This window comes from Perna viridis, chromosome 3 (genome assembly GCF_037379345.1).
Source record: "Perna viridis isolate PV_CMFRI_1.1 ecotype Kerala chromosome 3, ASM3737934v1, whole genome shotgun sequence".
NCBI lineage: Eukaryota > Metazoa > Mollusca > Bivalvia > Mytilida > Mytilidae > Perna > Perna viridis.
Window position 1 is genome coordinate 34,621,250 of NC_142447.1, and position 16,125 is coordinate 34,637,374.

The 16,125-nt window shown below is 32.9% G+C and overlaps 1 protein-coding gene across 4 annotated transcripts in view; it reads right to left on the bottom strand.

Annotated features, from left to right (window-relative positions):
* Positions 1–14,316, bottom strand: part of LOC148621999 (regulator of G protein signaling 12-like) — a 36,259-nt gene extending 21,943 nt beyond the window's left edge. For 2 of the 4 annotated variants that reach the window (XM_088571448.1, XM_088571445.1), the window contains exons 1-2: positions 14,172–14,316; positions 3,744–6,085 (exon numbers count right to left, since the gene is read on the bottom strand). In XM_088571448.1, the coding sequence (XP_088427574.1) occupies positions 3,744–6,077 (2,334 nt within the window). In that variant the 5' untranslated portion in view covers positions 6,078–6,085; positions 14,172–14,316. Of the gene's footprint in view, positions 1–3,743; positions 6,086–6,299; positions 6,391–9,944; positions 10,094–14,171 lie in introns of those variants that run through there. The other 2 variants (XM_088571446.1, XM_088571447.1) reach the window with 2 other exon arrangements.
* Between the last annotated feature and the right edge of the window lie 1,809 nt (positions 14,317–16,125).

Below are 16,125 nucleotides of genomic sequence, written 5' to 3' on the forward strand. Positions count from 1 at the left end.
TAATACTTTTCCCCTACATGTAAATAGTTTCTCTTGTAATCGTGTAAATCAATATGCATGTATAATTTGGTAAGCCTAAAAGGATTGATCAAGTTTCTTATCTAAGTATTACAGTTAAATCTGAGTTGTATATGGAAATTAACTTTAACTTGCAGATTTAAACCTGATGGGCCAATTACATGACATCTTTTATCTATTATCAAATACAATCCTACTCTGAGTGAGGAAGTCGGTAAGAAATATGATTGTTACAGCTAAGAAATATCACGTTTCTCATAAGACTAAGGCTCAGAAGACATTGAAGATATGCTACAACTTGTTATAAAACATGTAACATCAAAACCTATATGTAATTGATTTTAAATTTATATTCAACCATTGCAGCTGTGCAACCAGCATATAGAAATTTATAAAGAAATTCACTTGTTTTTTAACAGTCAGATTTGACAACACCTCTAACACTACCCACCACTAGACCAGGGTGTTTGACAACACCCCTAACACTACCCACCACTAAACCAGGGTGTTTGACAACACCCCTAACACTACCCACCACTAGACCAGGGTGTTTGACAACACCCCTAACACTACCCACCACTAGACCAGGGTGTTTGACAACACCTCTAACACTACCCACCACTAGACCAGGGTGTAGAGGATTTAATGAACATTTTGTTGAAGATGGATTCAATGGATTTCATATCTGTTCAAAATCAAAACCTCCATCATTTTTGTAAATGAAAAAAAAAAACATCTAAACTTGAACAGAATCTGCCAAATACTTCTCAAATTGATATTGTACAGATAATTTTTGGCAGCCACCAAGTTGCCACCCACTGTACAACTCTGAATTAATAACAGTTTCTTTGTTTCACAAAACTTTATTAATAAAATAACAAATCACGACTATTGGAAGTAAAATAATGCATTTTAGGGTTCACAGGACACAGCTTGATACAAACTGCTGAGGTCAATCCTGAACAATTGGGACAGTAGACACAACCTTGAAACTGAACTCAGCTCTGAATCTGGATTATGATTTCAATTGTTAACAGGCACAGCATAGGTTTTCTGACCTACATGAAAGTGCTCAAGAACATTAAATTTGCAATAACACAAAAGAAATACGTTATTGCTGAGAAACCAGGAAATACTTGTTTTTGGCAGCCGTACCTTTAATCCTAAAATGTTTAACCTCCAATGTCAGTCCAGCTTTTCATTTGTGGTTTGACATCTTGCCTTGTAACTTGTAGATATACATACATTTTCACTCAAGTTTTTGTCATGACAGAAATGCTTTTTTCTGGCCTCTTTTTGACCCTATGATTTCTAAAGTTCAAGTCACAACCCCCAATATCAAACCCAGTCTCTATATTGAGGCCAGTTGACTGTAGCACATTTTCTAAGAGACATATACACTTATTCTAAAGTTTTAGTGAGACATCAAATGTGTACAACAGACAATGATGACAACTCAATCACTGTCATTATATGACAACATATATTGTGTATACAAGAATACAATGCACTCACTGATTTGTTCAGGAGCAGTATACTACAAAACAACAAAAAACAATGTATGCCAAACCCTTTTCTTTTCTCATTTATAAGTGATTCCTTTTTATACAAATATAAACCAAAAGCATGAGATAGTTTGCTCTTTTACTTATTATTTCAAAAAACAGAAAGAGACATCAATACATTTAAAGTACTATTGTTCTTGGGGTACCAATTTTTTTGTGGATTTCGTGGGTAATGAAAACCACGAAAATTTGATTCCGAACAAAAAGGATTATTTATTTTAAATTGTATGACAGGATTATCAAAACCATGAATTCAAGAATCCACAAACTTGTGTGTTTCTCCTAAAGCACAAAAATTGACACCCATGAATATAAGTAATTTCACAGTATATATCAGAATTTTCTGTACAGACAACTTACAAGTACTAATGTCCATGTAATAAATAATGAATTACAAAAAAACACAAGAAGGAAAAGTCCATTTAAGGTTTTTAAATAGAATATAAGTAAAGTTACTCAGGCTGAACAACCAAGCAATTATCACTACAAACAAGTGAATAGAAATTATAGCAAGAGAAGTTTAAAAAAATTGCTCTGATTTTTTTCCATGTAGCAAGAAAGGTAACTCTGATCAAGAACAAAACATGTACATGTAAGAGAGAAGAGAAGAGAGGTTGAAAACAAAACAGTACATAATAGATTGAATGAAAAACAACCATTCCTTAATACCAGTTACAAGATGTGAAATACATGTTCATGTAGGTCAACTACCTGAATTCCCTGCCTGAATTTAGTGGTTCGTTTTTGACTATAGAAACGACGAAGTTGTGCTGGAGATATAATCCTACTGTGTGGTATTGGATGAATATTCATAGCTTCAAACAATGCACTTCTCAGTTCTACAGGTTTTTGATCATCATCATCATCATCATTAACTTCATCACCCACACTAGCTGTTCTCCTCAACACAACTTCTGGCCCAGAATCTATCCCCACGATTTCATCATTATAGTTTTGGTAGAACTTTTCCATATTAAGTTTATAGTTCTTTATCTTTTAAATAAATCTTTTGTTTATATACTACTCAAAACACAAATACAAATTTTCCCACAGAAAACACAGTATGTTAAGAAACTACATGTATCCTGTATTGTACAGGAAAAAGGTCATATCATGATTCAGGAAATTTATTTACTTATGTAAGAAGTAGCCACTTAATCTGAATAAAAATAATACAAGTAGGTGATGTGGAAAGTCAATGTTATTTATTTATGAAGGGTTAAAGGGTGCTTAAACTGTTTGTAAAAAAAAGTAATTCATCAGATGAAAGGATCATCTTTGTAAGAACTCATCAAAAGGCCTTGCTATAATATGGCTTGGTGGGGGCATGTAAACAAAAAACTTCTAATTTGATTTAAAGTTACTTTTATTGCAGTTTCTAATAAGCATCAATTATTTTAACAGACCCACATGCATTATCATAAGTTTTAATAAAAAGCTACACCAAAGCAGATGATGTGCCTGTCCCCCATTTTTCTATATTTTAAGTCTTACTAGAAACAGTAAAACAAATAGAAGTTTCCTTTCTTGAAGACAAAAAATTGCACACAAAGAACTATCAAAATCCTTCTGAGTTATACTGTATACTACCACCAACATAAACACTGTACCAAAGCATACTTAAGTTTTAATGCATACTAATGGATAATTCTAATCTAGTGTCATTTAAGCTGAAACATTACAATAAATAACAATTACCATAAAGAAAAGATACTTTGAAGGAACTATTGCTCAAAGAGTGCTAAATTTCTGTTTTGTGTAAGTTGAGCAACTATTGAAAGATTAAAATCGGTATTGACTACCTGTCAGTTCATTAAAAAAAATGCCAGTTTTATAAACTATCACAAGTCACACAGCAAAGTCAGATGACATGATGTACTACTGATTATACTTGTGTCAAAACCTACAAAACTGTTATTCTCCTCTGTATTGATGACATTACAGTCAGTATGATCATCATAGGAAATCATATATACTGGGGTAATGATTAAGTATTCCAAAGTGTGCTGTAAAAGTGAGGTCTAATTTCTATCAATTTTTTACAGAGAAAATTGGAAGTTAAATTCTATAATGTAACCAAACCTTGCCAAAATTCAGTTTTTGCTTCTACATTAATATCTTACCTACCTTTCAATGCTTTTGTTTCATAATTACTCTTACCTGTTTTTGCTGTATTGGTGTACCATCAGAGAACCTCCTGGAGGGGTCAACAGGTGATGATATTCTGAAGGCTTGATTCTGCTCAAACCTCTCTATCAAACTACACATGCCACTCGTCTCCGCTGCTGGTAGGTCATCAAAGCTATCATCATGGTGTAACATTGGTGGAGCTGACGGGGATCTCAGCTGGGAAAATGGTGGGGGTAGACAGGCTCGTGGGCTAAGTTTATCGTCATCGTGTGGGTCTATCTTGCTATTATTTGGACAAAAACCAAAACTTTGATCTGAAGGATCTTTAAAAGGGGCGGCATTTGATCTTTGAAGATCAGGATGAGACAAAGACCTCTGGAAGTCACTAACATTTGAGGTGTTGGATTCCTGATCACTAGTACTACTGATAGTAGAACCACTTCGTTGTCTCTGTTGAATTAATTTTCTCATACTTGCTCTTAGATTCTCTGCACTATTTTGTCTCTCGAGTCCATCTGATGAATTAGCTTTCAGTCCCTTGAGATCAATCTTTTTCCTTGCTCTTCCTAAATCTTCACTCATTGTAGAATGATTGAGGCGAGCAGATGCTTCTCCTTGCACAACCATTGATCTATGTGCCCCTCTACAAGGAGTTGGTATTGTATGTTTATCGGGAGAACAATGCAGTAGTGAGCTATTGCTCACTGAAGCCCATCCATTCTGACTTGGAGGATTAGGAGGGGGAGGCATGTCTACAACTAAGAAAGGTTGATTGGCAGGTTCCTCTCTCCCACCAAATCCCAGCCCACTGTCACTATTACTACTATTACTGTTTGTTCTCTGTGGAGCTCGTGATGGATCTGTAAAGGCCTGAGACAGGGCTAGTTCATTGTCATTAGACACACCAGGTCTGTCCTTATACAAGTTACTGATGCACATAATAACAGGTGTAGCAGATTTGGGAAATTCTGCACAGTGATGCTGATCAGGTGTAGGTGTGCAAGTAAAACCAAAAGACTTAGCTTTCTGAGCATGAATATTGTGAGACTTAATTTCAGGATCTACCATAAATACATGGCATGAACCACTTGATATTGATTCATCTTGACTTCCTGCATCACTATCAGTGTCCTCAGGTTGACTGTGTAGTGTCACAATACCAAAGAATCTTTTGTCATCTGGTGTCACACCACTAAATGCTATCCTATCTACTGGATAATGAGCAACAAGTGTCCCCATAGAATTTGTCAACTTTACCCCATCAGCAGAGACTTCCATTAAAACCAGAGTGTGAATTTTTTGTTCAACTCGCAATCTTCTAACAGCATTTCTGATTGACTGAATCCTAATATGTGGTTTGTCAGCATCACTTGGCATCTCTAATGATCCTATATAACCAACAATGACACGTGCCTCATGGAAACTTTGATTTAGAAAGCTTTCTTCATCCTCTCCATCATCTTCCTCCATAGCAATAAATGCATTATTTGCAGAACTGTTGGCAACAGAAGTTTTTAAGAGAGAAGATATGCTATTGCTAGCAAATGATTTTTTGGCACTTGATGGATTAGATACACCATTGATATTTAAGTTCTGATCAACACTACCATAATGCCTTTTTGGACCCATGGCAGTAGCTTGGTGTGTAAAGTTACTACTTTGTGATGCACTTTTGATCAAAGTTTGTTTTGTTTGAGACAATTGTGTTAAAGGAGTAACATGTGATGCTCTAGTCTGAGACACAGACCTCCTTTCAACAGTCAATGGCCCTGCAAACTGATGAGCATCAACTGAATTTCTACTAGATGTATTTTCAGCACCAACAGGTGTATGAAGACGAGCACGTGAACGTGATATGGCACTCTTTGGATCAGCAGGTTTTGCAAAATGAGTATCTTTATGTCTATGCTCTTGAGAATTATGCTTTTCTCTTTGATTACACTCTCCTAGTACTCTTTCACCATGCTTTGAACTATTTCTCTGACGGACACGATTTGGATAACGAGCTTTAGTCCTATGTTGATGTTCGTCATCTGATGAATCAGAACTGTTGTAGTTTTCAGCTACCTGTAAAATCAGTGTTCCTGTACTAGTACCAACCATACGAACAACATCGTCATGGGGCGCCTTTGATATGTTTAAACTATTGACTGACACTAAATAATCTCCTGCTTTGAGGCCTGCCCTTTCAGCTGGACTGTCTTTCACAATATTACTGAGAACACAAGGATGTTGTCCAGAGATGGTAAAACCATAACCACTCTTTCCTCTTGTTACTTCAACAGTTTTCTGTCCATGTATTGGCCTCTTTTTCCGTCGTTTAGGATGGCCTACACTACTCTGTGGGTTCTGATGGTGATACATTGTCAGTTCTGAAAAAAAATAAGTGTTATAAGAATTTGAAATTCCTGGGATGAAATAGCCTCATACACTATATGTTTCAGATCAGGAGAAAGATGAACATACACAACTTTTGGAAAAAATCACTATGATTATTTTTGTCAGATAATATGTAGATATCCGACCAAGAACACAAACACAAACTTACCACAGATTATGTAATAAAAATATTTGAAATATACATACTATAATCCTACATTGTAGCTGAAACACTGCTGGAGATTGTTCATACATAAGCATTTATCAATAGAGTATGTCAATTGACATGATAAAACTTAAAAATATTTCACCAGTAGATAAACTAAAACACTGGACAGGAGATGTTAAATTACTTGTATCGCGGTAAACTATCTGATAGACAACTTACATTAAAATTAGATTATTACAAATGTAAGAACTAAGTATCTTCATAATGGAAAATGTCACTGTCAATAGTTGATGTACACAAATGTACTACATGTACATATATCAACAACAACTATAAACTGTCAGGATGATATACATTCAAGGGTAAATGGAGTATTATGTGGAAATAAAAATTAATGCAAATGGTCATTACAGTGTCATGACATCAATGGAAAAACATAGGCCTACGTCAAATAATCTAAAAAGGCTGGTAAATAAGATTTTCAACATACAACCTTAAGTGAGCATATTAAAATCTTAATTTTACCATAGAAACTTGGGAACTAGTTTTAATCAAAAATAGGATGAAGAAGAATAATGTAGGTGTCTACCATGAAAAGTGTGGAAAATTTGGAAAATAAAAAATGGCAGGAAATCTCGCGCAGAAATGTTATTGCTGCCTGGTGGTTAAAGTCACATACATTTTTAACCACTGTCTCGGAACAGAAGAAAGCAAAATAATTTACTGAGGAATTCTATACAAGCTACATTGTACTTATTGTAGACATTATTTCACTATTTAGCACATAGAAATATCAGACTTGAGATTAACGTGTATGTATATACACATGTACTATCTCAGCCTAAAGTGTAAGCAGAAAACTTTGGCAAAAAATCAGATGATATTAATATTCAAATTCATTGAGTTCAGTTATATTTGAACTTCATAATGGTATTACAACCATAAAATTTTCTTATCAACAATAAAGGTAGTTTGATTTTAACAGACCTTGAGGCGTCTACAAAAGGACAATTTCTGTTTCCATGTACAATGTATAAAGACAAAACTTTGTGTTCATACATGTAAAACATTTCAAAAACATCAATAGAATTAATTCAAAGTTTACCTGCATCAGGATTTAAAGCTATAAACCAATTTAATCTGAACTACCTCACCTTTTGTTCTTAATTCATACAAATATTTATATGAATTCAGTCCTATGTGAAAGAACTACCTTGATCAGCTGTGATGTTATATAAAAGTTTAACTGTTCAGAATTTTACTTACATTTTGTTTGAGTACATTGGGAAATTTACACACCAATTCATTTTTAATTCCCATTTATGTTAACAAGTAACAACTGAAGTTGTTTAAACGTGACAAAATTCAACCAGCAACTTAGTTGCTTGGGGACAACAAAATTATGAATCTTGTGTATACAGTTTTGGGACACTTTCTTACAATCTATGACCTTACCACTCAACAAATGTTGCATAATTCAATAAATCTCATTCTTATAATTGCACTAAGTACATTTTTCTAACACGAAACAAATATGTTTTAATAAGTAAAAAATGACCTCCCCAGCAGGTTCTGTCAATGTTCTTATATCTAAGCTCTATTTTGTTTGTACAAAACAGCATTATCTTCAAACAGATATAAATATATATGAACATAAATTGTTGTATCTCAAAAACAAAATAGTTGGTTTTTGGTTGGTTCTTTGGTTGGATGCAATCTCCAACACTGACTTAATTACTACTTTCTGATTGACTAAGTATCCCTCTCTTAGTTCACATGATCTGCATGATGTTAATGTTAAAAAACCCTTCAACCCATTAGTTGGATTATCTCCCTTTGCAACCAATGTACATTAATTATCTTCAACTTAACTTTCTGATATAATTTCATCTTTATCCATAGGGTGTGTCAGCAGGTACATGTATTGTTATTACAGGAAATGTGGACAAACAAACGGCAACACAGATTAAAGGATGCCTTTATACTATATCCTCCCAACTTTGTGTGGGAACAAAGTAAGCATTATTTAGTTTATTATATATTAGTCCTGCAGAATGATACATACTAGCTTTTTTTCCAAAACTTTAAACTAAAAAATTGTGAGCAAAGATCACTAAAAGATACCCCTGCTCCCCACCCCAGTTACCTTTGGTCAAAATACAGTCTCTAAATAGGAAGTTGATTCACTTCAGTCTGAAACTGATATGGCATATGATATCTATATAAGACTTCTGTAAAAAAAAAATCAAATGGCTGTGATAATCATAAGTAGTTGTAGTTGCTGAGAAAACTCCGACAAAAAATGGAGGAATGATGGAGGGACACCATAATCATTATATAGCTGGAGATATTTATATATATGAAGAGTCAAAAATTTATTTGGAAAAGTATATATTCAGTCGTCTTTTTTTCAATTTAGGTGACAGTCCCTGTAGGAATCAGGCAGTAGGTGAAACATGGTTTGAAAAAAAATTTTGATAGTGTAATTTGACTGTTTGCATCATCAGAATCAAGGAAAACAAACAAGATTTTCCATATCATGCTGGACCATTGAGTTACAATTTTATTGAAATACACTGAAAATGAACATTTCAAGGGCAGATAACTCTGTCAAAAAAAAACCCCTCAATTTTCTAACAGTCTACTGAAAAATTTACGAGCAAATTCAATGATGCAGAGATCAAATAATGGTCTTTTCAAATAGAGAAAGCATCCTTGAGTGATATTTTATTGTCAGATTGGTGGGGTTTTGACATGCATGTTTCTGAATTTTCCCATTTTGCCTGATTTTTACAAACAATTACACTTGAAGGTTGAAATACTTAAGTAACAATCTCTCTCTTTTAACACAGACAAAGAGAATGCAAAGAAACATGGTTTAAAATAACTTATAAAATATGAAAACTCATTACTGTGAAAGTACTATTGTTTGTGGGGAACCAATTTTTGGGGTTTTCATAGTTGAGCCAGACCACGAAATTTGGTTCCCAACGAAAAGCAGATTTCCATTAATGTGTGTACTGAAAACCTCAAAACCATGAATTCAAGAATCCAGGAACTTGTGTATTTTCCCTAATCCACAAATATTGGTATCCACAAATTAAAGTGCTTTCACAGTACTAATACATGTACATGTACTGTTCATGCAATGAACAAAAATATGACAAGTAGTATACAAGCTACAAATCTGATGAAAAGAAGGGTATATTTTCACAATGCTTTTTATGTAAAGCTTGAACTTTTCAGCTATGTAACACATGAACATGTAATAATCTTCAAAAAACTGAATGAACACTTTGTCATTGTTTCTTTTGTAGCCATATAACAGCAATTAATAGATGTAAATGCAATTACTCTTGATTGTAATATTTTTTTATCATATACATGTATCAACATGGTTTCCTCGGAGAAACCAAATGTCGACAAATAAAAATTTCAATAAAGGGCAATTAATGCAATGTATATGTTACTGGTATATATAGTTTAGACAGTAAAGACCTTAGCAGCATATTTGAAAATGTACATGCATGTACAAGAAAACATACCATCTTTATACTTCATACAATTTTGACCATTACACTTAAACACTATTACACTTTATAACAAAAAGTAAAAATACAAGTAACAAGTCTAATACAAGTACATGTTCTCAAAAATTATTTTAAAAAACAGAAGAAAATCACCTGAAATCCATGCTTCTTTTCTTAAATGATGAAAGGTCTGTGGAATGTCTCACCCACAATAAAATCACCTAAATCCTATTTCATACAACTTTAAGTAAATACAAAGAAAGACAACTGTCTGTTTTCCCTCTTATAAACAAACAAACTAGTCTGAACAAGGAATTGCAATTAAAGTGATAGGACAATTGGCTATCCTAAGGTACTACAACATAAGTGTTTTATACACTATTTTTATTACATAGTAATACATGTAATAACCAGAGGGGAGTGTGGTCATAAGTAGATCATAGAACAATTACACCATTCATAATGGAATCACTCGACCATGAAAACAATAACAAATAACATCTGATAAAATTGAAACTTTTATTTGCTTGATATGAATTGTGACAATTTAATCTAACTAGATTAACAAACTTCTTTTTAAATTGTTAGATACCATCTATAAAACTCAATTTTAATTATACCATGGGTATGTAAGCACTTATTTGCAGAATGTAAAAAATTGTTTTAATAATTATTGAACTAAAATTTGTAATTCATACATAATATGTCTTACTAATGCAAATGGGGCCACTTTCAAACCTACAATGTAAACTTAGTAATAACAGATAAAATTTATTGTTGAAGCATCAGCTAAATCAATTAGGTATTTTATAAGCTATTTTTAACCAGGCTCAAAATCAACTCTTTTGATGAAGTATGCCCATAAGCTAAATATTTTGTATCAAAATTTAATAAAATTCTTCTCTGGGCAAAGCTTGTTACCTGGAACAGTTGGTGGAAGCAAGGGCACACCATACGAGCTTGACACAGCTCTGATAAGGAATGCAAAAATTTCTGAAAAAGGACAAGATAAGAAATAGACCACAAGCAAAGTAGCACATGTAGGCCCTTAATTCCTGAACGGTACAAGTCACAACCCCCAAAATAAAGCCCAGTATTCTTTTGCTGAATTGTACCTAATGGCCACAGGCATTTGCTTCATACAAAAAAAATGGTGGTCACCTCCTCTTCCTCACAAAACAAATGCCTGTGCTTATGGCACAATGGAAAACAGATCTATCTAGTCTGAACGACTTTACTGAGCTGACAGATAAATTACGAAGTCATCAAGAAAATGTCTACTTCTGTCCTCTTTTAGCCCTTAAATTCTTAATGGTTCAAGTCACAACCTCAATATCTATCCTAGCTTTCTTCAGATGGTATGACCCATCTGGTACAATTTCAAAGAGATTTATTTCTATTTACTAAAGTTATTTTCTGAACTACATGTAAATATAGGATCTACAACAGTAGGGAATGATTATGAAATTTCTTGATATATGAGAAATTTCATAATCAATGAGCTGAAGTTTTAGATTCTTTCTCTCTTAATATTTCAGAAAGGAAAACTTAGGCATCATTTGGCACCTGTGTCATGGTAGATATTCCAACTATTGTCTGTCTACGAAGTTGTTACAGAAGAATAATGTAAGAAATGTCACAACATTTCTTTTGACCAATGAGATTTTACAGACAATGTGACAAAATTACACAACAACCAATTGTCCTTTGAAAATTTAGACAAACAGCATCTCAGAACTCGAATCTCTCTAAAAACTAAAAATATTTTCCCAACATTGGTCAACAGGTTTGAAAATCGATTAAGTACTAGAGAAATAAAGCTTTTTGAGATAAAGACAAAGGTAATACATGTCCTCTCATAGTTGTTGATTCTGAAGTTGAAGTATGTGTGATTCAAAAAATAAACCGAAGGTACATGAAAGCAATCTACATGTATCAAGCAGTTTCAGAGGAGGCTGGTCTATAAGATGATACAGGAGGACTGATGGGAAATTAGATGCAATGCTCATTTCACCTGAAACCTTTGATTTTTTTAAGAAATCATTGAGAATAGTCCTTTTTTCTAAAATCAGTAATAACTTAATCTTGAGAAATACCTGAATGGATTTTAATTATACATGTAGAATGTTAAGAAAATTCCTCATTACCAAAACTCAAATTGTTTTATTTTTTTAATTAAAAGAATGTTTACTGCCCACAATAAGACATAAACCAGACTGTCTGGTGTGAGAGCAATTTCCCTTAGCATGAAATAAAAGATTCATCACTGGAAAAGAGGACTATATAACTGGGCACCAGAAACTGCTATCAGGACTTTACCCATTTCATCCAGCTGTGTTTATCATGTAATATTCAAGTCATTCAAGTTAAATTTCATCACAAGATGTAATTATCAAGTGAAACAATTTTCAATATTACAATGGCTACTAATTTGTTTCACCTTGTAATTGTAAACAAAGTAGAAGCCAATGGACAAATTTGATTTTATGAGGGATGGGGGAAATGTGTAATGTTTATACATTAGTTATTGCTATTTCAACTTTCCTCTTACCCTGCAACTCTTCTCTTTTTTTGTGGATATTGATACAGTTTGTAAGGTTGGGAACAAATCAATGAGACCTATAAAAAGTTAGATTTGTTATACCATTGAGTACCTATTAAAAACTAAACACTTCTTACAACTTTCTAGTTCATTTTATTGCATGCTCCTGCCATTTTACATGATAATACCTGCTTTGTTGACATTTTCAACAGTAAATATATGCATGTATCATGAGTTAGACGGCGCTTGTCAACTTAAAACAAAACATTTGCAGTCATATCTTCATTATTCTGGTGGAAAATGAAGAAGAATTTCAGACGAATATTACTTTCATCTGAAGATAAGAAAAATCTTCCAATTAATTTAAATATCAAAACAGCATTGTTATATAAGTCTGGGCACCTTTTAAACCTGGATATCAATTCATTTGTATTTGTACTAGCTATTTTTAAAATTTATAGATAGGTTCCAGAGCATTGGCTAAGCTGCAAAAGGTGGGTCCATCAAAAGTTTTGTACTTCATTACAATAAGCTTCTGATATTTTACAAATTTCAAAAGGGAGGAAAAGACTTTGATGAAATTGATTTTTCGAGTCATTTCAGTGTTAAGTATACAAATCCCATTCATAAGGTCATTGAACTTCCAAATTTAACATCTATGTGCTCAGTGCTTACTTAAAAGACTTGTACAGATTTATAATTCAGTCAACTTGTGTAAATTAAAGTGAGAAGGCACACCAATTCCTATCATTTGGTTGGTTATTGTTATTTTAAATTTTTATTGTATTCTCATTTTTGGTCTTCGAATTTTGCCAAAATATAACAAAAATTATGTTTTTAGGAAGCCTGACGGACTTCCAAAAGTTTTAAGGTGTAGTGTTGTTTACTTTTGGGTTCTTAGACATATCTAAATAGTCTGACACTAATGAGCCTTTGTTGTTATGTAATTTCATTTAGAGAATAAAAATATAACAATTTTCTTATACAACTGTAATTTCAAATTTTTTCTGAGCCACTGAAAAATCATTCGGACTTCCCAATTTTTGTAACTTTGGAAGTCTGAATGGCTTCTGTCTGAAAAAGTTAACTGTGAAGACTGAAACTGACCCAAAGCCATTTGGAAATACATAAACCAATACTAAAAATCCTAGATTATCTGTTCAGAAGAATATATAAAATAATATTTTTGATAAATAAAGAAGATATCTGCAATGGATTTTGAACTAGCTTTTGGCATTGTTCATAAGTTGTTTAATGTGTATTTGAAGGGTCACCTAGCTACTCCTCCTGTACCTCAGGTGCCCAAAAATTCAGAAAAGTTTATCTTCTGTAAGAGGATTTCTTTTCTTTCTACTGATACATCATTTACACTAATATTACAGTATTTCTTCTGGTAATGATGTTTGGAATCATTAGGTGTGCAGACATATTTTACTGCCATGTACATATATACAAATTTGGATTTAAACAACCCAGGAATAATATTGTGGGCATGTCCTTTCCCTTGTTAATTTTAATTGATAGTCCCGTCCACTTAACTATACGCCAAAGGAAAGCACCCTATCCTGTCGTATATTAGTATTAGTATTGCACATAATGTACCTGTGCAGAGTAAACACACCTAGGTGATGTTAAAATAAAATAATACATTCAGGAATACTGTGTATATGTCTTGTAAAGTAGTTTTATATCAACCAAAACACCTTAGCCTACATGTAAAGGATTATGTCATGCAATCGATTCAAATGAATTAACTTTTATAATATTTGCAAACGGGCACCTGTTCGCCGTAGAAAGACATGATTTTTATAAACTTACAACTTTACATAGTATCTTACATTTATTGCAACAGTTGATCCTGGCCTTTTTCTATTCCATAACGTCGGATTTGTTTAATATTGAGGCATTCATTTTTTTCATTTCCAGAATTTCTCTGTTCGTCGTTTGTTGATATTCGACCAAAATGGATGACTTCTTGATCATGTGACGAAATAATGAGTGTCCATTGGATAAATAAACCATGCCGCTAATATTCAAAAATTCGAATACACATCCCGATTAGAAACTTGAACAACATGTAATGTTTTTCATGGTTATTGAAAAGAAAGAAATAAACACTGCAATAGCAATAAGAGATGGACGTATAACTTTTCTGTCTAAATTTTATAAGTTATAAAAAAGGGGGGATGGATAAGTCATGGTGTTATTATCTATTTTTTATTTTTTTTTTCTGGAGGAGGGGACGTGAGGGTGTTTTTTTTTCTCTAAATTAATCAGGCTCCAATAATTTGCTTCTTTATCATTCTGCTCATCATATTTTAAATGGTTTTTGTAAAAGCTGTACTTGTCACACCCAGCAATAGATTTGCTCATGATTGGAGTTTATATTATTTAAGTCCCTAATGTACTGTTTTAGTAAATTTTAGTTAATCCCTGATGATTTCTTATTTGAAATGCAAGTGAAAATTGAAAGTGGTTTTTAAAGTTCAAATATCTAACAAATTTTTTAAAGTTAATTTTAAAAAGAAATGTTCAAAAAGAGATAAATCATCTTAACTTTCACAAATCTTTATTGGACATGTAAACAAATATGCCTTCAAGTTTTATACTATTAGGTCAAAACATTCAGCCATATGTTTGAAAAAAAAACTAGAAATGCTACTTTCTTTTCAGAGATTTTGTATCAACACCAAGAAGCAAACTGGCAAACATTGCAACAAACTGCTTCTGTTGTGCATCAACTTAATTTTTGATTGACATGAGCCTTGCATCTATTAAAGTTTGAACTAGGCCCTAATCTAAATATATGGTGGATTATTCCACTTACACCCCTAACCGGATATCATGAATCCTCTTCTGGTCATTGTTACGGAAGAGTTATGTCATAAATCTCATTGTTGTTCATTTTGAAATTCAGCAGAAAGTGACTCTTGAAAAACACTAATGCTAAACCATTAATGAATCTTTTTTCCAGTGTTGTAAAGTGTGGGGGTTAATTACTGGCTTCTGCTCCCCATACTGAAAATTTATTAATCACATTCTATTCACAACAAGGGAAAATGTTTCATCAATACTGATTTCAGCATAACATTGAATATGCCATTTTACATGGATTGGTCTTCAGAATCACAATGGAGCACATTCTGTTAACACTAAATTTGTAGAACTATACAAATCCAAATTCATGGACATGTATAAAGTAATGAGAGTAGATAAGGAAGGGAACTTTCTCAGTGAATATGACCAAATTCTAAATGTTTCACCATCCTGGACCTGTAATTTACAGTGTATTGGGATAACTTCTATGGAACACTGAATGTACTTTCTTCAATAAAGTTACACAAAATTGTTTTGATACATCACAGTTAGTACATGACCTGCCTGATTCTATCATAAAACAGTACAAATGTACTAGATATACAATTGTCCCATTTTTAATACATAATAATTAGATAATGATATGAGTGCATTTTGACCATTTCACTCTGGTTTTCCTTGCTTCACATTTCAACAACTTCATTATTATAATGTTTATTTGTTGTAGATGAATTTATTTCAATTTTATGCCAATTTGAAATGGAGCAATATCCTCTCAGTACATATTTTAGTTGGTTTCTGGGTACTAAATACTAATCTGCCTTTCACTACACCATTACTACTGATCAACATAGCTGACTGTGACCAAATCATTAAAGCTGTACAAATATGCTAGACATTCTCTTTATATGAAATGGGTTATCCATATTACTCAAGGCTGTTACCAAAGCACTAACATGGCTGATTGTCTCAAAA